The sequence below is a fragment of the Nyctibius grandis genome, chromosome 11 (assembly GCF_013368605.1).
Source record: "Nyctibius grandis isolate bNycGra1 chromosome 11, bNycGra1.pri, whole genome shotgun sequence".
Classification (NCBI taxonomy): Eukaryota; Metazoa; Chordata; class Aves; order Nyctibiiformes; family Nyctibiidae; genus Nyctibius; species Nyctibius grandis.
In genome coordinates, this window is record NC_090668.1 from 1,293,251 (window position 1) to 1,312,875 (window position 19,625).

The window sequence follows — 19,625 nt, forward strand, 5'->3', positions numbered from 1 at the left end:
TCAGGCTTGAAGTAAACAGGATCTGGTGGAGGATCTCGCAGCCCAAGCGCTCGCAGGAGGAGGGGAAGGGCACCCGGTCCATCGCTTGCCTCTTTCCTTGCAGTCGTGTTTTAATCCGTGGGCTGTCCCAGGAGAGGACCAGAGCCCTCCAGCCAGCTCCAAACTGCAGAGCAACCTTGGTGGAGATGCCGGGACCATCTGACAACCTCTCTGCAAAGCTGTGGTTTGGCTCCTTTTGGCTGCACATCACCGCTCCCCATAAATCCTGTCTCAAAGGCTCTTCCTCGATACTCCGCTTCAGCCCGGCAATTTTCAGCCTCCTTGTTAAATATTGGAACCATATTGAACCATTTTACTCACTTGGTTGTTCTCCAAGCTGAAAGATGTCCTAAAAATAACTCTGCTCAGTTCTGTGTGTGATGCTCAGCCCCCCTCTCAGACCATGGCTGCCTCCCAGCTCCGTCTGCGCGGCGGTTGGCTTATCCCGACACTAAATCAGCTCAGTTGGGGACTTTTAATCCCACTGCTAATTTTTACCAAAACCCACCTCTGCCTGCTGGCTTGTGAGAAGCACAAGGCGGGACCATGAATTCCCTTGGGAAGAGCATCAGCCAGGCAGGACTTAACGCTGAAGATCACAGAATCACAGCATCAATGAGGTTGGAGGAGCCCTCTGGGATCATCGAGTCCAACCATTGCCCTGACACCACCAGGGCAACTAGACCAGGGCACTAAGTGCCATGTCCAGTCTTGTCTTAAACCCCTCCAGAGATGGTGACTCCACCACCTCCCTGGGCAGCCCCTTCCAGTGTCTAATGACCCTTGCTGAGAAGAAATGCTTCCCAATGTCCAACCTGACCTTCCCCTGGCAAAGCTTGAGGCTGTGTCCAAGATGATGAATTTCCAAGGTCCCCCCACCTTACCCCATCCACTGCAACCCTCTACCCATCACGTCCAGCGCTGTCCCGTGCCCAGGGCTACCCCACACCTCCAGCTCATCACTGTCGGCCTCATCCAGCAATGCCTCTGAAGCAGCCCTACCCCGACCTCCACCCAAAACCCCCCCATGCCTGCTCCATCTCGCCCCAGCCAGCGCACAAGGGCACGCAGCTCCCTCCTGCTCCGCTCAGGACGTTGCGTGCAAGGGCTGAAGTTATTAAAATGGTATTTGGGGGATTTTCTTTCTTTCTTTCTTTTTTTTTCCCTTTTTTACAAGCAACAGCCAGTAAACAAAGAGCAAATATGTGCTGAGTCGGCTCCCTCCTCGCAGGGCGGACTGGGGACTGCGCTCGCAGCAAACCCTGCTCTGCTCTGCAGGGCCAGTGCCACCAAGCATGGCCGAGGTCCCCCTTTCCTGGCAGCAAAGGCTCTAAAAAGGTCCCCTCTCCCTTCTTCTGCTCCGTGTTGCAGATGGATTCCCCTTCTCAGCACACACCTGCCAGGCAACGGGTCCTACAAGCACAGCTTTGGCCAAGTGGCAGGATGAGACCCAACGTGGCACCATCAAGCTGGTGGATGTCCCAGTGGGAACAGGGACCTCGAATCTGGGCAGTCTCCTTGAGGAGACTTTGACCCTCCTGCCTACACGGCTGCTCCCTCCCAGCCCCAGCCACGCTTGGGACCATCCATGGCCACCTCAAGGATGGCTGAAGCCCTCTTTGCCCCAGCTGCATGGAGCCCCAGGCTCTGCCCCATGGCTTGGAGCTGTTGGACACTCCTAAGCACAGCCCCAGCGCCCGCTTAGGGCACACACAGCCGAGATTTATGGACACCACACGCTGAGGACAGTGTCACCCCGGCCAGCGGGCACCGAGCGTCCTTCTCCACCCAAACCCACCTCTGAAGGCCCACGTTCAGCAGCTCCGGCGAGGCTCATCTGTGGAGCCCTCCACGTCTGGCGGGGCTCGAAGCCTTTGAAACGCCGCTTCCGTCCTCCCCACATCTTGAAAGCAGATTGCTAAAATGCAAAAAATCTGTTGTTTTTGTTAACGGTGCTTTGAATATCTTCAAGCGCTGCTCAGGCAGGAAGGTGGGATGGGGGCCACCGAGGCGGGCGAAAAACAGACCCTCTGGGTGCCCAGCCCCTGGCAGTGGGTCTCAGCAAGCTGGTGGTGTGACAGCGGGTAGAGCTGTGCTCCACGGTGGGTTCCTTCCATCACCGAAGGTCCTCTGCAAGCCCCAACACGCGTGTCAAACCCAGCAGATGCTGCCCGGGTTCTGCAGAGCTCCAGCACACGCTGCTGCACCTCTGACTGGGTGAAAACTGGGCGAAAACTGGGCAATTGCATGAAAAACGTCCTGTGGGATGGTAAAGCCTGGTCTAGCCTGAGAGCAGGGCTGGGATCGCCAAGGCTTTGGGGAGCTTGCAGGTAGAGAAGGGCTCTCGTGGCAGGATGATGGACTTGAGTCTGCCTGGGGGGTTGCTCTGGCCCTTCAGAGCCACGCAGGAGCTCTGCTCCCCTCGTACCCCAGCGCTGGAGGGACAAGGACGTAATTTGGGCTCAGGTGCTGCCCTGCCTGGTTTAGCCCAGGGGCTGGAAACCTTTCCCCAGGAGAGGAGAAGGCTTTTCCCCCCCTGACTGGGGCAGGCTAGGGCTGCTCTGCCCTTCTTTGGAGGGTGTCTGGCTCCACTGAGCTGCAAACCCCATCCCAGGGTGGGGGGAGACTGTCACTTGGGGGGAGACTGTCACTTGGGGGGCTCAGGTTCCCCCAGAGAAGGGAGATCCCTGCACCTCTGCCCCGCTTCGGCCCTTGCAGCCACCCTGAGCAGTGGTTTTTGTGGCCATGGACCCACCGAGAGAGGCAGCGGGACCGGAGATCGTGTGAGCCCAGCGCCCAGGAGCAGCGTTGGTGACGCCAGAGGGTCCCTACATCCCTGAGCACCCCAAGAGCCAGCCAGAGGCACTGCAGGACCACGCTGAGCTCCTCGGTGGCCTCCACACAGTCCCCAGCCTGGGGGACACCCTGGAGCGTGGTCACACAGTGCTGGACCTGCTGCGGCTCCGAGCTCAGCCCCTGGATGTGGCGCAGGGGACAGGGCTGGTGGGAGAAACCCCCTGGGAAGGGCTCATGTGGCGTCCCCCGGTGCGTGTGCCACGGGGCTGTCAGCCCTTGTCACCTCGCCGTCGATGGCAGAGACTCGGTGGCTCCTCAGCAGAACAAAACCAGCTGAGATTTCAGCATGAAGGAGCCGGGAATGGTGCCAGGAGCAACATCCCAGTGCTGAAGACCCCGGCGAGGGAAGGAAAACCCCAAAATCAGCCCGCAGTGGCTACCAGCCACAGCTCACCCCCCGCCAGACCCTCCTGTCACCCTGGGACGGGGCGTAGGTGTGACACGAGGACTTCTGCAGACCTCAGCCTCCAAGAAACGGGGGTCTTGGCAGGGACGGTGTGGTCACATCAGCAGGAGCTGGTGGTCCCCGAAGGGGTCCAGCCTTGTCCCCGCACTGCAACGCCAAGGAGACCCTCACCCGGACGTGTGTCCCCGTGGTGGGTGTCAGGGGGATGCAGGATCTTGCTCCTGGGGGCCCCAGCTCACCCTGCAGCCATGGCCGGGCCACTGCTGCCCTCCACCGGCCACTGCCCACCCTGCACCCATGGGTGCTCCCAGATGGGCTTGGAGGGGGCTCAGCATCCCCCCCCCACACTGCTGTGTGTGGGGCGGAGGGGACCCCTCCTACCCCTGTCCCCAGGAGGAGACCCCTCACCACTCACCCCAAAGCCCCCAGCGAAGCCGCTCCAGGTCCCTTCAGAGAAGGTGCTGCAGAGGATGAGGCTGAGCAAGCTCTGGCCAAGCTGCTGAGAGGGGAAGAGAAAAGCTGGAAGAGATCGGGACTGTCTCGTTCTAACAGCAAAAATAAAATCTGGAGGTCCCAGAGAGGGGGAAAAAAACACCAGCACCCTGTCCCCGGCGGTCAGCAGATGGTTTTTCACAGGAAGATGAAATATTCCCCCCCCCCAGCCTGTTTGGAAGCTGCAGCCAGGTTTGCCAAAGAGGTGGCCGAGTTCTGGCTGCTGCAGACACCATGCAACAACGTCATGTGCTCAAAAATTGCATTTTGGGACTCCAGCACGAAGGAAAGGGACTTCTAGGGGGAAAAAAAAAACACGTTAGGCATCGCTGCTTGTGGATCTAGAGCCCTGAAAAAGGTGCAAGGGACAGAGCACGACAGTTAAAAAATGCTGGGGCTCCACATCGCCCCAAAAGCAAAATGTTTTGTACAATTCACCCCCAGAGAGTGATGCTCCTGCACGTTGTCACCGAGGGAGGGAGACAGAATTTAACAACTTGATAAGGAAAAACACTCCAGACGCTGGTTTGGTGAGAAAGACGAGTGTATTTCTGCTCTTACTGTGGTGTCACACACAAGTTATAGTGTCGTTTAGTACAAGGAGACACTGGGATACACACACATGAACCCCACTGTGAATTACACACCCCACCGCAGGACCAAACCTTACACCGAGCGTGCAAAGGAAGCATAAACAATGTAAAAATATATTATATATTTACATACACGATTTTTTAAAAAGCTGAGATGCAAGTATAAATTCCGGAGCTAAAACACGTCAGGGGGTTTAGATTCAGTGAGCTGTTTGGAGGCAAATTTTTACACTCACAAAAATAAACTTTAAAAATCTCCGGGGTGAGCTGAGAGGACTTTGGGACACGAGGCCAAGGAGCCCCTGGTGAGCTGCGACGAGGTGCCCGCAGCGTGCAGAGAGGAGGGCTCTGATTTAGTGACAGATGGGGACAATGTTTTGCTGTAAGGCAGCAGCAGAGCTCCACCAGTCTGCCCAGTGTGGGGATTCCTGCAGCCCAGCACATCCCAGCCCCGTTATCGGAGCTGGAGCTTGCACGGGGAGTGTCGTGGTGGGGAAACGTGAGGGGAGAGGTGGGTTATGGAAACGACTGATGCTCAGACCACGTGCAGGCTCCACGGTGGGTGCCCTGGCGCTGGGCAGGGAAGCGAGATGAGCTGTTCCATCCCCTGCCGTGCTGGCAGCCCAGAAGGGAGATCTTATATTGAAAAGCCCGAGCGTTCATCTCGTAATTAAGCGCATTTCACACGCAGCCTTTGTCTGGGTTTAGTGGCTCCAGCAGGTCCCCTGGCAAAAGCTGGCTACAGCCTCCGTTTACAAGCTGACCCAAAGATGCTCCTCGATCCAGTTAAGTCACCCGAGGATCTTCCTACCCAAGAAACTGGGGATCAACAGATGTGGTCAAACACAAAAATCCCCTCACCAGCTCGAACGAGTAACTGTGGGCTTGACCTACTCATCTTCCAAAGCCAAACACAGACCAGTCGAGGTGGGGATGGAGCCTCCGAGGGCAGGGAGGGATTCAGACACAGCGAAGTCAGAATCTGCCACCCAAAACAGGACGTGCTGGTCAAGCCCAGCCGTTTCCAGCACACCAGCCCAGGAGTGCAGACCTGCCACCTCTGAACTCACTGCACCAGAGCCCAGCAGTTTATCTCTGCTTGCTGGAAGCTGACTCTGGATCCCTCCCCTATTTTTGAGTACCGTGGCTCCTCGCCTCTCTCATCCTGCTGACTGTGACAGGGAAGTCAAGCAAAGGAAACACAGTACTGCCTACAAGATGGGTTTTTTTAGAAGAATCATGCTCATGTTTCTCCAGACGTTCGGGTAGGGGAGCCTTTGCCCAGCACATCTTTCACTCAAATACCTGATTCTACATGCTACAAATCTGAGTGTTAAATATAGTATGAAGTTTCTTTTTTAAAATGAGCCTGGAGAGCAGCCAGACTCAGCGTTCTCCACCTCTGACAGAGCCTTGAGATGACTAGTGCTTCCCTGCTGCTGGCCTGTCCCTTGGGGCTTGTCCAGACCACAGGAGAGAGCTGACCTTGTGTACAGTGTGTAAGAAAATCTTGGAAGATGGGGGGTGCTGGCTGGAAGGTACGTAGGGACCTCCTGCCACACCAAAAGGCTTGTCTCTCCCTTTCTCTTCGAGGAGCAGAGCAGTGCAAGAGGAGCTGGCTTTCACACAGCACGTTCTTTGCTACACACACCCAGGGCCCCCACCTGAAGCCAAGCTGGTGACGCACTCAGGAGGACAAGACGTCGGGGTGCTGCATCCGTGAGCTATGAACCTACAGTTCCCAGAGAGCCCAGACCTTCCTCCCCAACTTGAAAGCTCCCCTGGACTTTGGGGCAATGCAAAGAGTGGGTCTAGGCCTGCTGTGGGTAAGCACATGGAGCCTTTCACCTCGCTACCACACACAGGGACTCCCAGGGAAGTTACAGAAAGACTAGACTGACGTTAGCCAAACTTTACACGGTTGAGTAAAAGCAATTAGGAAAAACCCCTACTGCAGACAGACAAACCAAGCAGCACTGGGTGGGTTCCTTCTCCGCCTCTCTGTTGCGTGTACCATGCCCTTGGGTGGCAATTCAAACATCCAGCACCTTCAGATAGGATTGAAGTCCAAGCGTTAGAAGTCACTGAGGATACTGATGTCTGCAAACTCATTCCTGTACCGGTACGCGTACAAACCGAGCAGGGAGGCCCATTTCAGGGAGATGAAACTCCAGACGCACGACAGGTAGTAACTCCTGGGATCAGTCAGGGCTAGGAGAGAAAAGGATACACACACATTGTAAAATCCCACTTATCCCTCATGCAGTCCCACCAGGAAGAACCCAACTCACCCCCCCAGCTCCTGGGAGCTTTTCAGCCTGCATCCATAAACCTGAAGAGGTCTTATCAGTGCCTTATTCCCAAGCTCTCTGGACTCAGATTGTAAAATTTCCTTCTCTCTAAAATACCTCCATTTCCCCCCAAAATTTTCCCCAAACCATTTTTTCCTCGTGTCTCCCAGAACAGAGGCGATGACAAATATTTGGTTTTCTTTTTACATTTGTATTTCTAACGCTTGTGTACGAGTATTTTCATACCCTTCAACTAGGCTGAAGCACTCGAATCTCCACAGGGAGCATATTTAGGCTGTGCAAAGGCGTTGAGGTGGGTTATGACCCCGGCACAGCTTGCCCACCACCACGAGTACAACCACCACAGGACTCTTAGTGGTTATCAGCCCAAATGCAGCCAGCAACAAACACAAACTGCTAAAAAAACAAACCCCAAACTTCCTCTCTCTGGTCTATCGCCAAGCAAATACTGGGAGGAATTACGTGACCCTCTCCTTTGACAATGTTCAATATTTTATAGCAGCACAGCTTTAAATGCTGACTAAGCTGAGAAGGCATTTTCACCCTGCTGACTTGTGTTTGGATTTCGAGATCCTCACCCACCTGCTTTATGAGTGCTGAAGAGACAATGGTTAAGAGCACTCCATTTGTCACAGAAATAAGTAAATTCCAGTTCCTATAGGAAATAATGCTGGAAAACGTGGACTGTCTGCCTGCAGCCCTGCAGACCAGGCCTGTCAAACATCAGAAGATGCCCCAGGGGAGTGGCACTCATCAGGCAGCGGAATTACTCTCGTGTCATCAAGATATCACAGCAGAAAAATGCAATGCGATGGCATTCTTGCAGCCCCTCTCCAAAAGTCTCTCAACACCTCTCAAGAGATATCAGGAGCACCCCCAGATTCACACCCCAGCTCTGCTTTGCAGGCTCTTCTGGTCCTTCACACCCAACCCCAGTAATCCCAGCATCGCCAGTCATTTCTCCCAGTTGCTTAGTGCGACGAAGTACTTACACTGGTGCTTGGTGATGGCCAGAACAAGGAATGTGCAGAATCCCACCACGGAGAGAGCTGAGAAGAGGATCCCGATGAAGAGGAAGAACCTCAGCCCTTTTAACCAGGTCCTCCAGTAATCCTGCACATACATCACATGCGTGATTAGGGCCCAGAGCGCCAGAACACCTGCTCGATCAGACAGCAAGGGCAATCAGTACCACTAATAAACATAAAGCTCATCAAAAACCCCCTACGAAATGCCAGGGAGCACTAATGCTTCATGGCCACGTCCCCCCCAGAGAGGGGAACAGCACAATAAACGGCTGCCTGTGCAGACATCGCTCCCCACCACCACCCCAGCCCCCCTGCTCCCACACAGGCTGGCAGGTACAGATCTTGATCCCAGGCTGGCACAGAAACTCTTCATTCATTGAGTGGATTCCGTGGAATAACTTGTTCATTTTCCTGTCTGGAATAGACCCATTATGCATACTCAGTGCAGTTTGATTTAATTCTCCATACAGCTTTCAGGATATTACAGGTAGCAAGCCAAGCACTTGGCAAGAACTAGGGCATCTTCTCACGAAGGCCAAGCAGCCCCTTTTACAGATGGAGATGACAACAAAGAGCACCACTACACAACCGCTGATTTTAGACACCTAAATCAAGATATTCTCAAATATAATCAAGATATTCTCAGAAGAGTGGTTAGAAAGCGGCCCGGCGGAAAGAGACCTGGGGGTGCTGATCGACAGCTGGCTGAATATGAGCCAGCAGCATGCCCAGGTGGCCAAGGTGGCCAATGGCATCCTGGCCTCTATGAGGACTAGCGTGGCCAGCCGGTCTAGGGAAGTGATCGTCCCTCTGTACCCGGCACTGGTGAGGCCGCACCTTGAATCCTGTGTCCAGTTCTGGGCCCCGCACTTCAAGAGAGATGTTGAGGGGTTGGAGCGAGTGCAGAGGAGGGCGACCAAGCTGGTGAAGGGTCTGGAGGGTCTGACCTGCGAGGAACGGCTGAGGGAGCTGGGGGGGTTTAGCCTGGAGAAGAGGAGGCTCAGAGGTGACCTTAGTGCAGTCTACAACTACCTGAAGGGAGGTTGTAGTGAAGTGGGAGTCGGCCTCTTCTCCCAGGCAACCAGCGCCAGGACAAGAGGACACAGCCTCAAGCTTGGCCAGGGGAGGTTCAGGTTGGACATCAGGAAGCATTTCTTCTCAGCAAGGGTCATTAGCCATTGGAAGGGGCTGCCCAGGGAGGTGGGGGAGTCACCATCTCTGGAGGGGTTTAAGAAAAGCCTGGACATGGCACTTAGTGCCCTGGTCTAGTTGCCATGGTGGTGTCAGGGCCATGGTTGGACTCGATGATCCCAGAGGGCTCTTCCAACCTCACTGATTCTGTGGTTCTATGATTCTATATACAGGATCTGTTCGGTACTCAGCGTTTCACATCACATCTTTTAGCTCCAACCTATCTCCAGTTACCTTCATAAAGACTGCAGTTACACAAATCCCCTCCAAACATTTCAAATGTTTCCAGTAAAGGGATGTAGAAGTTCAGCTCCCAGATGATTCATAGGTACAATTCCCACTTACAGCAAAGCACGCTCACTAAGTGTTTAAGGTGGCCTAAATCTAACTCTGTACTTTTGGATCTGGCCCAAAACGTCTGGATTACGCAACGAGACAAGTATCTGAGCACATACAGTTTATATGTATTTTTTTAAGAACAGCCAAATTCACTATGGCTTTCATAGGAACAGCAAAAGGCATTTCTCGGGCCTGAGGTGAGTAGCCCATAACCAAGTTTCCACTCCCTTGTCAAAAGGGAGGAAACAGGAGGGGGAAAAAGGGATTAAAGAGCCAAGCAACAGCTGTAAAGAGTTTCTGATATAGGGAAAAATGATGCATTCTTCCTTAATCTTGTTCTAAAAACTGCCACCTTTTCACCACACTTAAAAAATAAGAGACGCTCAGTATAAGAAATGTCCATTCAAATGCTTAAACCCTGTCAAAGTTTTTATAACCCACCAGGACAAGGTTGTCTGTCCTTCCCCGTTCGACAACCCCAGGTACAAGCAACATCAACTCCAGTCACAGCGAGCTGTTCCTCTGGTCAAGTCGCAGCGCTGAAGGATAGGACTGGATCTCCTTAAGCCCTTAACTCAGCCTATAGTTAGCTCCACTTCACAGACTTCAAACATTTGACTCATCTTGGCAAAGACCCCGGCGGCACTTCTGAAATGTGAACCTCCAGCGGTGCAACCAACTGGCTTGTATTTCTCCTTCGCTGCCGCCTCCTTCCCAGATTTTATTTTAAAGGCAACAGGGAAAAAATAATAATAATAAAAATAATAATAAAAAAAATGACAGCACTGCTAAAATACCAGGCTGCTTTATATGGTCTCCTGCAATAACACAGACCTCCCTCTGCGGCTACTTCTCAACATCAAAGGAAGCGAAAACCAGCCTTGCCCACTACAAGATAAACATTTTAATCCTAAGGAGAGCCACAAGCCTTGCCAGAGCTCGTTTGGATACGCTCATTATACACAAAGCTTCCCAAGGCTCAAAGGAACGTGGCACAGCGCAGAGGAAAACAACTGCAGCAAAACCCACCGAGGAGCACGGCCGAGAGGTGCTGCACAAACCCGCTGGGCTCGGCAGCTCCCAGGCACCTGCCAGCTCATTTCTAGCCAGTTTTCTGACCTCACTGGCCACGGGGACCACGGATGTACTGCAGGTGCACAGCAGATGAAGCTGAATACACACAAAGTCAGTTCCAGGCTAGACAGGAGAACCCTGGCAATGGTTTTTGGTCTCTTCAATGGCTTGGGATGGGGCAAAGCAAGTTAAAATACCCTCAATGGTGGCCCACAAAAGAGGTTGCTTGAAAAAGGACAACCTTAAAGAAAACAACCACATAAAAGTGAAAGCAAAAGCCCTCAGGGTGAGCTAAAAACCCAAGGGTACGGTGCTGATATCCAGGGCAGATGGAGCTCACAGACTTTTTATCACAGCAAACCGGAAAGGCAGAATCAGCCCATTACTTCATCTGGCTGGCTGAAGTGAGCAGGACCCGAGCAGGACCTGAGCAGGACCTGAGCAGGACCTGAGCAAGTTTTCTGGCTCCAGGCAGTCAGGATTTTAATTCTGAGACTCTCAAGTCAGCTACAGATACTGCTCTCCCATGACTGCTTCCCCACAGGCTACCACTACGCATGCGTGCCTGAGGTCACAAAGCTGGCAGAAGGTATTTTGGGGCTTTGCAAACGCAGGAGACCCTAACTGCGTTGGCAATGCTACTCAAAGAGCCTGCCACGGGATTTGGTGGGAAAGCCTATCACTCAGCTTGCTAAACAACCACTTCCTCAACTTCGTGTTACCTTTAAGCTTGTGCTCTAGCAAGTTCAACCCACATTTTTCTGTTAAAAAATGGGGAACTTGTGTTTTTCAGTCAGCAAAACCAGCTGCTTCCCCTCCATGTGCTGTGAGATGACTTGGCACAATTTATTTGAACTGCTGAGTCAAGCTGCTGGTGTTTCCACACCAAAACTGCTGCTGATGCTCCGAAAGGTCTCCGTGGGGAGAGCAGAGGCAGCGCGTGAGCTGTCACTTGATCTTCCCCCCATCGCCAAGCCTGACCCTGCGCCATCCCCTGACCCTAAAGCCTGACACAGCACTTGAAAGGAAGCTGTCTGGCAAACTGTTGTGTTCAGTTCATCCAGAGTAACCGCCTCACCCATGACTAAGCAAAAAAAACCTCCTGACAACTTCACCACGCGCTGAAGGACCCAGTTTGGTCACACGGTCGTTAAACACGGGGTATCCTTTTCCAGGCAGCTCAGCCAACATCATGTTCGTTACCACACAGAGGGGAAAGGAGTCTCCTCCAGCTCCAGCCGCACGCTTGCCTCCTCTCCCTTCCGCCCCTACAGCACTCAGATCCTTCGGTGAGGCTATCCAGCTTGCAGAGCAGTTGATTTTTCTTTTTTTTTTCTAAAATGGCAGAAAAACATCCCAACAAGTTAAATCAGCTCACAACAGTGTCTGAAAAACATCAACACTGGCGTAAAAACCACTGGCAGTATGTACTCAGGGCCAGGTAGGGAAAGGAGGACAGGAATTGCTTTGTCAATGGCTTAATCTGCCCACCCTGAGCTTGTGAGATCACACTCAGGCGGGCACCCGAACCCCACCAGTGCTGTTCAGAACCAGGGAACGGCCGCAGAAGCAAGCAAAAGCGTCCATCCAGATGTTGACAAACAGCTGGGAACAGGAGGGGCATCCCAAGTGGGACGGAGCTACGTAAGAGCAGGGCATGGCAAATCACTCCGAGGAAAATAAACAATTATTGCAGGGTATCGAGCTCAAGCAGGGTCTATTGCTGAATATAGTCATCACCAGCCAAATGGTTAAATCCATGAAAACAAGAACCTTTGCTAAAAAGCTTTCCTGAAGCTAACTGATTCTCAACAGAAGGCATTTAGCAGGGAAAAAAACACCACTTCTAACTAACTCCAGGGGAAAGTGTCCATGAACGCAGGAATGGAGCACTTGATTCATGTTTAATTCAACTGAAACTGGGTTCAGGAAAAGAAAAATCACCTCCTGTTCCCCAATATACATAAGCTAAGTGGTGAGAAGAACACATTAGTTATACTGATTTAGAGAAAAGACTTTCATTATCACACAGAGAAACGAAAACCATACTAATAATTTTTAATTAATGTGAAATCTCTCACTGTGTAGGCTTTGAGAGCAGAAGGTTTGCAGGTTTAACACAAACCCCTCAGCTGTATGTAGGTAACAAAAGAGCAGCTAGCTCATTCAGCTGTACAACCCAAACAGGTTTTACTGGCACAAGAAATAAAAGTTACGTCTCATTTAAAGTCTGGAACGATTAACTGCACGACCTCCAGGTTTTCGCCTCAAGCCATTCCCCCAAATCCCCTCCACAGCGGGATCACACCTCGCACAGAAGCAAAACCTGAACCTGCAGATGTAGCCCTGGAGCAGCAATCGTGGTTGTCAGCTCCAGTTACCTCCCCTGCTTCAAATAACACCAAAAAATCTTGCACCTCTTTCAGAGAAACATTTGTCTTGGTGGATTGACCCCACACACCACAGCTGGAAGAGGACACAGCCTCAAGCTTGGCCAGGGGAGGGTCAGGTTGGACATCAGGAAGCATTTCTTCTCAGCAAGGGTCATTAGCCATTGGAAGGGGCTGCCCAGGGAGGTGGTGGAGTCACCATCTCTGGAGGGGTTTAAGACAAGACTGGACATGGCCCTTAGTGCCCTGGTCTAGTTGCCATGGTGGTGTCAGGGCCATGGTTGGACTCGATGGTCCCAGAGGGCTCTTCCAACCTCAGTGATTCTGGGATTCTGTGAAAATAAGAGCTGCTCAATAAGACACAATCAAGGGATTTCCGATGCAGAGCAACGGGAAAGTCACCTCTAAATCAAAAACTAATTATCCCAAGTACACAAAGCTCCAGGAAAAGGAAACTGGCCGATCAAACAACCAGGAGTGCATCTGGAACAACAGCGACAGGTTTTTTTCAACAGAAGTTAACAGGTATTTTGACAAGAGAAATTCATATTTCAAATACAAAACCTCACAGCATACTTGGAACAAGTTGAAATAAATTCTAAAAGGCGAGTTCAAAAGCAGGCTCGCCCTCAGCCTGTAACCTGGTACAGAAACACACTAGTATCTAAATATTTTGATAAGCTCTTTCCAAAGTTTGGCATACTTCAGCTCAAGTGAAACAAAACTTTCCCTTTCTCCAAACAGATAAACACAAACTGACAAACAACAGGTTTCCTCAGCCCCCTGCTCATCACTGACCCATTCTTCGGTCCCAGCAAAACAAGTTGCATTGTTGGCGGGGAAGAACAGCCCAGCTGCCTTCCCCGAGGTCAGAGCAGCCAGAGGCCAAACGTGTCAGGCGGTGGGACAGCGTGTACGGCACTGATGGGCGTTAGAGTCTAGGAAAAAACAACAAATGTGCAACGGGGGCCAAAAAACCCACGCAAACACACACGCACAGAAGCTGTTCTGCAATGAGATTTCTTACCCCAGCCTGCTGAAGCTCAAAATGATGACGGCGGACAAAGGTGATGGCAAACAAAATAACAATAAAGACAAAAAATAATACTAAAAACTACTTGCATAGTCCTGGAAAATATGAAGCCTATGGTGAGCAATTAGGAGAGTTTTTGTCAGTGCTTACAAAGCCCTCAGTCATTTTCCATCTAAACAATCTTTTTACATGCTCTATTACTCCAGCTGCAGCATTCAAAACACCTTCTCTAAAAGGAGCCTCAGCTTTGCCAACCTCAATTCGTTTTGCCACATTTAATTTTTCAAAACTTTGCCCTGTCTGGTTGATTCCCAGGAAGGGTACGACGTTTTCTCCCGGGAGCTAAAGCCAAGCCAGCTCAGCCTCAGCTGGTTTTTAGAAGAGGTTAAAAATGGGTTTTCTTGAACAGCTCTTCTGCCAAAATAGCTGGGGATCAACACGGAAATATTTTAGGAAAACAGCTCTGGAAGGAAAGGAGCCTTTGGAGTATTCTAGTGAAAACTGGTTTTCCCTTGGCAAAATTGCCCTCTGGACACGTGCAATCGAGTGCTTCACTATTCCAGGGTGTTTCGGCTCAGGGGAAAGCAGAGAAGAAAAAACCTGGTGTTTCAGCGTGTTGTTCAGCCCCACGTCGGTCTGCTCGGCCGTCTTCAGAAGCAGGAAACAAGATTTACAGATTTCAGATGCTCTGTGCCTCTGCCATCCACGCTGCAGATGAAACCAACATCTTCCAGCACATCAGCAGCACTTATGAGGGACCCATCCTCTCCTCGCAACTTAATTAAATTATCATTAAGCATAAGCCTCGTGCAGCCTTCTCTGTGTTTTCTTTTAGGGTGCTTTCCCTCCCTTTTCTCCATTTTTAAGATGATGGACTAAAGCAGTCACGAGCTAAACCTTAATCGAACAAGATGGAGCATTTTATATGCAAATCCAAACATTTCAGAGTGTTTTACTCCCTAACTGCAACGCCTTTTGGCCATGCTATTCCAGCCCTGGATAGGGAACAAGCCCATTTGCATAAATTTATCTAATATATGCGGGTTAGATGAGTTATCAGAGCCTTCAGAGAACCACTGCTTTTGTATGCAACAGATCCTGTGCTCAGCATAAACCAGCTTCTACTCCTTTCACGCATCAGACATTTTTAAAGTGTCAGAAAAGCACATTTTGCGTTTCATCTCCTTTCCAGCTGCTTTAATATCTGGTCCACATTATATTCGCAAAGCACAAGCTCTATATTTTGCCAGAAATATCTGAGCAGCTTGGAAACAGCCAATAAAGTCTCTTTGAGGCAGGAGAAAAAACCCTCTTTTTAAATTTAATAGAAAGAGAGGGAAGATACATACACAAGAACATTAAAAGCCTCTCAGGAAAAGGCTGGATACATCCTGAAACCATTTAATTGCTTTCTTCTCTTCTAAACTGCCTCTGGCAGAATGCAAACATCAGAGTTGCTTCGAGATTCATGGCCTACTTAAAAAAAATATTAATTTAAGGCAGGGAGGGGAGAAGGTCAAACATACAAACAAGCAGTAAATTATAAAAGCCACTGTGCCGAGCTCAAAATTAAACAGCAAACCACCGGGACAGCCAGTATTAACTCAGGAATGACTTCGTGGGTCCTGTGATTAGTCGATTAAGTCGCTGTCCCTCGGGGTATCAGAAGCACTCGATGGGGTGTTTCTGCTTAAAACAAGGATATGATAGCACAAGGTCTGTACCTGAGTTAAGATGAGCCTAAAATTCCCCAGTATGCATGCCCAGAGGCATATTTTGAGGATTAGTGAGTTGGTTTTAGGCATCGTGGGGGGGGGTTATTATTATGAAAGCCAACCAGAAAGGTAGTTTGCTCCACACCTTAAATTACACATTTCTGGTTTCATAACTAGAGGTAATTGAGGGCTCTAGTTACACTCACCAGTATGTGGCAATTTTCTCTCCACAGATCTTTAATACTAGAACTTGGAGTAAATAAATACCTAAATCTTTACTTTAAATTACAGGAAATGTATCAGAGCAAGTGAAAGTCAGTTCAAGCAGCCGTGGAGGGCAGATTTCAATGCAAAACTTAGCAGGAAAGGTTCTCTAGAAGATAAGCAAAAGATAAATAAACTGATTACAAAGAGAAAGATATAGATTCCTAACGAGACAGGAATCAGGAGGACTTCTACAGAGAGGAAGTATATGGATAAACATCCTAAAACACATGACCCTGACAAAGTAAAGGCACGTCAACAAAAGAGGCAGCAGGCTGCGATCTGTCTCACCCACACAGGCAAGACAAAAGCAACGACAAACACACAGGAGGTGATGGGAAAACCAGAGAGATAGTTAGAACTAGATAAACATGCACAAACACACTCGCAGAGAAGGCTGGCGGGCAAAGCCTCGGCTTAATCAGAGGCATATTAACGAGGAACTGCTGCAAAGCTGCCAAATACACCAGCCTAAACAATTTTCTGCCCCCCACACACAGTGTCAGAGCTCCCAGCTACAACAGCCCGACCTGCAACTCCCTCTCAGGTGCTCAGATCACTTTTTGAAGCTTCTGAATGAAAAAAAAAGGCACATATGGGCCAAAAAAACCCAGTCAGTGCTGAAGACAGTGAACGCAGCCAGCCCAGCAAACACACCTCCAGCACTGGGTTTTCATGAGCTGCGTCACACGTTTGGGGGGAGAAGCTGGTTTTCTGCCCTGTGTTATCCTGTACAACACGCAGAAAGCTGCAGCAGGTTTAGGAGTAGACTAAAGGGCACAAAACAATGCCTGACAATTAACTTTGCAACATCTACACGGCGGAAAATTTCAGCAGCTCGCCCACTTCCCTTCCTGCCATTCTCTGCCAGTAGAAGTAAGTACTGGTTTGCATGTTACCATCAAAAAACGGATGATTTAATGAAATATGCCAGAAGCAAACCAAGTGAACGCCCTGCTTACCTGAAACTGAAGTACCCAGTGTCTAAGCATAACACAAACCTCCTACACACCATGATTTTTTCCTTAGAATGATCTTACTTCAGCAAGTAGCCTTGGCTTCAATGCACGGAAAAAAAAAGGCTTTTTTTAAATTTGTTACTCCTCCACGACTAAACAAGCAACCACTTCGCTCTCTACCCATGCAGGCTCCAATGAAACGTTGATTTGTAAAAGCTAGTAATGAACTGAGGGCACAACTTGCCTTTAACATTTGTCTGGCAGCAGAATGAATTTAAAAGGTCCTCCCTATAAGTGGTTATATTCTCACTCCTTCCTGGCCCCTCTATCATGGGGATAACGATGTTTGTGAGACAACACAACTACATATCCTCAGTTCAGGGGTCAGAGCCTAAAATAAAAGTCTCATCTTGAATATCTGGAGCATATTTCACCTATTGAGACATTGAGGGGGTACAAGAGCGAAGCAGAAGGGCAGGGAAAAGCAGCCATGAATTTAGCTGAGAGAAACCCCTTAAACCAGCTCTAACACCAAAACATACATTTCTTCCTCTGTTTCTCAGGCTTTGTGATCCTGCTGGGACTCTGCTTACACGTTTCAACAGATGTTTGAGAGCACACAAATTCACAGAGCCCAACCTAAAAAACGACCATTTCTTTGGTTTTGTTTCTTGCTTACCTTGCTCCTTGTTATCTTAACTAGCTTGAATTACTGGTAATTAACCAGCACCCAAACCACCTTCTCCCAGCAGACAATAATCTAAATAACTTCAGCACAGAAAGCACAGGCTGGTTCCTCTCTCTGCTTTCTCACCAAACTCCTTCTAGAATGTGGACTTGAAATCCCTCTGCAAACACAAAGACAGCACGTGCAGAATAAATTATTACTTGTTATTTTCTTGTGCGTTTCTGGGCTACAACACTCCAGTTTTCCTCGTGCCACCTCCTAAAGTGAAATAAACATGTTGGAATTGCTGAACTCCAGCTGGAATTAAAGCTTTTTGGAGGGAGAGGAAGCAGAGAGACAACCACAACCCTGAACCTCACAGCAAATCCCGGGCGGTGCATGGGAGCGAGGGGGCTGCTCACACACCAGAAATTAGGCAGATTCTTTACCAAGTTCAACTTCACTTTCTACTCCCCCTCCAGGCTTTCAGCCAGAGGAACCCTCGAGCTGCTGAGCTGACAAACCAAGGCAGGACTATGTTCTGCTCCAACCCAATCATTAACTAAGACCCACAACTAAATCTCACTGATTTCAGTGGACATCAAGACGCAGTTTACAGCTTCTGGCCTGTTAAAGCAGCTCAAACGCCTATTTCAGAGCGCCTGGCACAGATGCTTTCAGCAGGTATAAACGTCAGGGGGCTGGTGTCTTTCTTTCCTGAAAATACAGAGCACGTGTAAATAAGGTTGCCAGACCAAAAATTTACTGGGGAAATCAGCAAAGCTTTCAACTGTAAGTTTAAAAAGAAAAAATCTTCTTTTCAGTACAAGGCTGGCTTACTCCGACAGCCACACACAATTTAAGCCTCAAACTTTGCCAAGTCTTCCCTCCATAACATTGCAAGCTACACATCACTAAATTATTAATTATTATAAATATATTAACTAAAGCTATTCCACCACAAACAGCGAGTCTGCTAGACGTTGTTGTAAAAACCTTCTTGCGACCAAGACTAGAAAAATTCCGTCTTCACTAGTGAGGTTATAAAATACACAAATCAATTTTGTTTTTCCTAAGGGATGAGTATCAACAGATGCGGTTAATGCGTCCCACGCACCACGGTTTTGCATTTCAAGTTGCAAATACAGCCGGCCCCTGTGAGCTAAAGCCTCCCAAGAAGTTTTTATTAAAACTCACTCTCTTCAGAGCGCAACAAGTCCTTCCAGGAGGCCAGCAGCTCCTGGGCAGATGGGGAAAGCATCCCTGGGGAGCACAGCCCACCCAAGTCCCCAAATCATACACTGTTGTCATCAATTCCAGCCGCCACACAGAGCTTTTGTCCCCTCCAACGCCACAAGCCCAGTTTTGCCACCGACACTCCAAGAAAACCAACTATAAGGTGGGTAAGGGCACGGCCTGGCCTCAGCCCCCTCCCCACGCACTCACCCCCCGGCACCAACAGCCGCTTCGCTCCATTTTGAGGCCGTTTGGTGACTTTTGGCGAGGGAAGAGCAGCGCGGAGCCGGGCAGGGCCCCAGGGGAGGGCTCCGGGGTCCCCCCCACCCTCACGGGTGCTCACGGAGGGGTCCGTGCTCGCCCCCCGGGCAGCACTGCTCGCCCCCCCCTCAGCCCTGGGCCCACCCGCTCCACAGCCCGTCACCCCCACGGGAAAGCGCTGCGGCCTCACCCCCCCCCCCCCGCCTCCGCACCCACCGGCGGCCCCGCGGCGGGAGTTCCCTCAGGCCCCGGCCCCCCCCTCCCCGCCGCCCCCTCGTACCCGAGAGCCCCCCCGCCGCCGCCGTGGCGGGCTGCCGGAAGGCCGGCGCCAGGCTCCAGGTGAAGAAGGCCGAGAGGCCCATGAGGGCGCCGGCCGCCGCGTAGGCCAGGCGCAGGGCGAGCGCCCGGCTCACCGCCATCGGAGCGCTGCTGCGCCGCCGCCACGCCCCGCCCCGCCCCGCCCACCGGCGGGAGGCCACGCCCACCGCCCGGCCCAGGGCCCGCCCCGCGCCACAGCGCCCCCTGGCGGCCGGGAGGACCGAGGGGAGGCCCGGGGCGGGGACACAGGGGGACACGGAGGGGACACGGGGGGACACGGGAGGGCATGGGGGCGTGGGGACACGGGGGTGGGGACACGGGGGGACACGGGGGGACACGGAGGGCATGGGGACACGGGGGGACATGGGGGAGACATGGGGGGACACGGGAGGGCATGGGGGCGTGGGGACACGGGGGAGAGGGGAGGGCATGGGGGTGTGGGGACACGGGGG

At 51.1% G+C, this 19,625-nt stretch overlaps 1 protein-coding gene across 1 annotated transcript; it reads right to left on the reverse strand.

Annotated features, from left to right (window-relative positions):
* Positions 1-4,319: 4,319 nt before the first annotated feature.
* SLC48A1 (solute carrier family 48 member 1) lies at positions 4,320-19,292 on the reverse strand. Its single transcript, XM_068409820.1, has 3 exons — positions 19,136-19,292; positions 7,691-7,858; positions 4,320-6,597 (listed from the first exon to the last, which is right to left on the reverse strand). Exons 1-3 carry the CDS (start codon positions 19,272-19,274, stop codon positions 6,461-6,463), a joined length of 444 nt encoding a protein of 147 aa, XP_068265921.1. The 5' UTR covers positions 19,275-19,292; the 3' UTR covers positions 4,320-6,460.
* Between the last annotated feature and the right edge of the window lie 333 nt (positions 19,293-19,625).

Excerpts from the sequence above, each read along its gene's own strand:
- SLC48A1 (XM_068409820.1), bottom strand. The coding sequence starts at position 19,274 with ATGGCGGTGAGCCGGGCGCTCGCCCTGCGCCTGGCCTACGCGGCGGCC. Across the intron at positions 7,859-19,135 it reads GGCGGCGGGGGGGCTCTCGG|GTGTTCTGGCGCTCTGGGCC; the intron begins GTACGAGGGGGC and ends CTGATCGAGCAG. Across the intron at positions 6,598-7,690 it reads GGCCATCACCAAGCACCAGT|CCCTGACTGATCCCAGGAGT; the intron begins GTAAGTACTTCG and ends TTTCTCTCCTAG.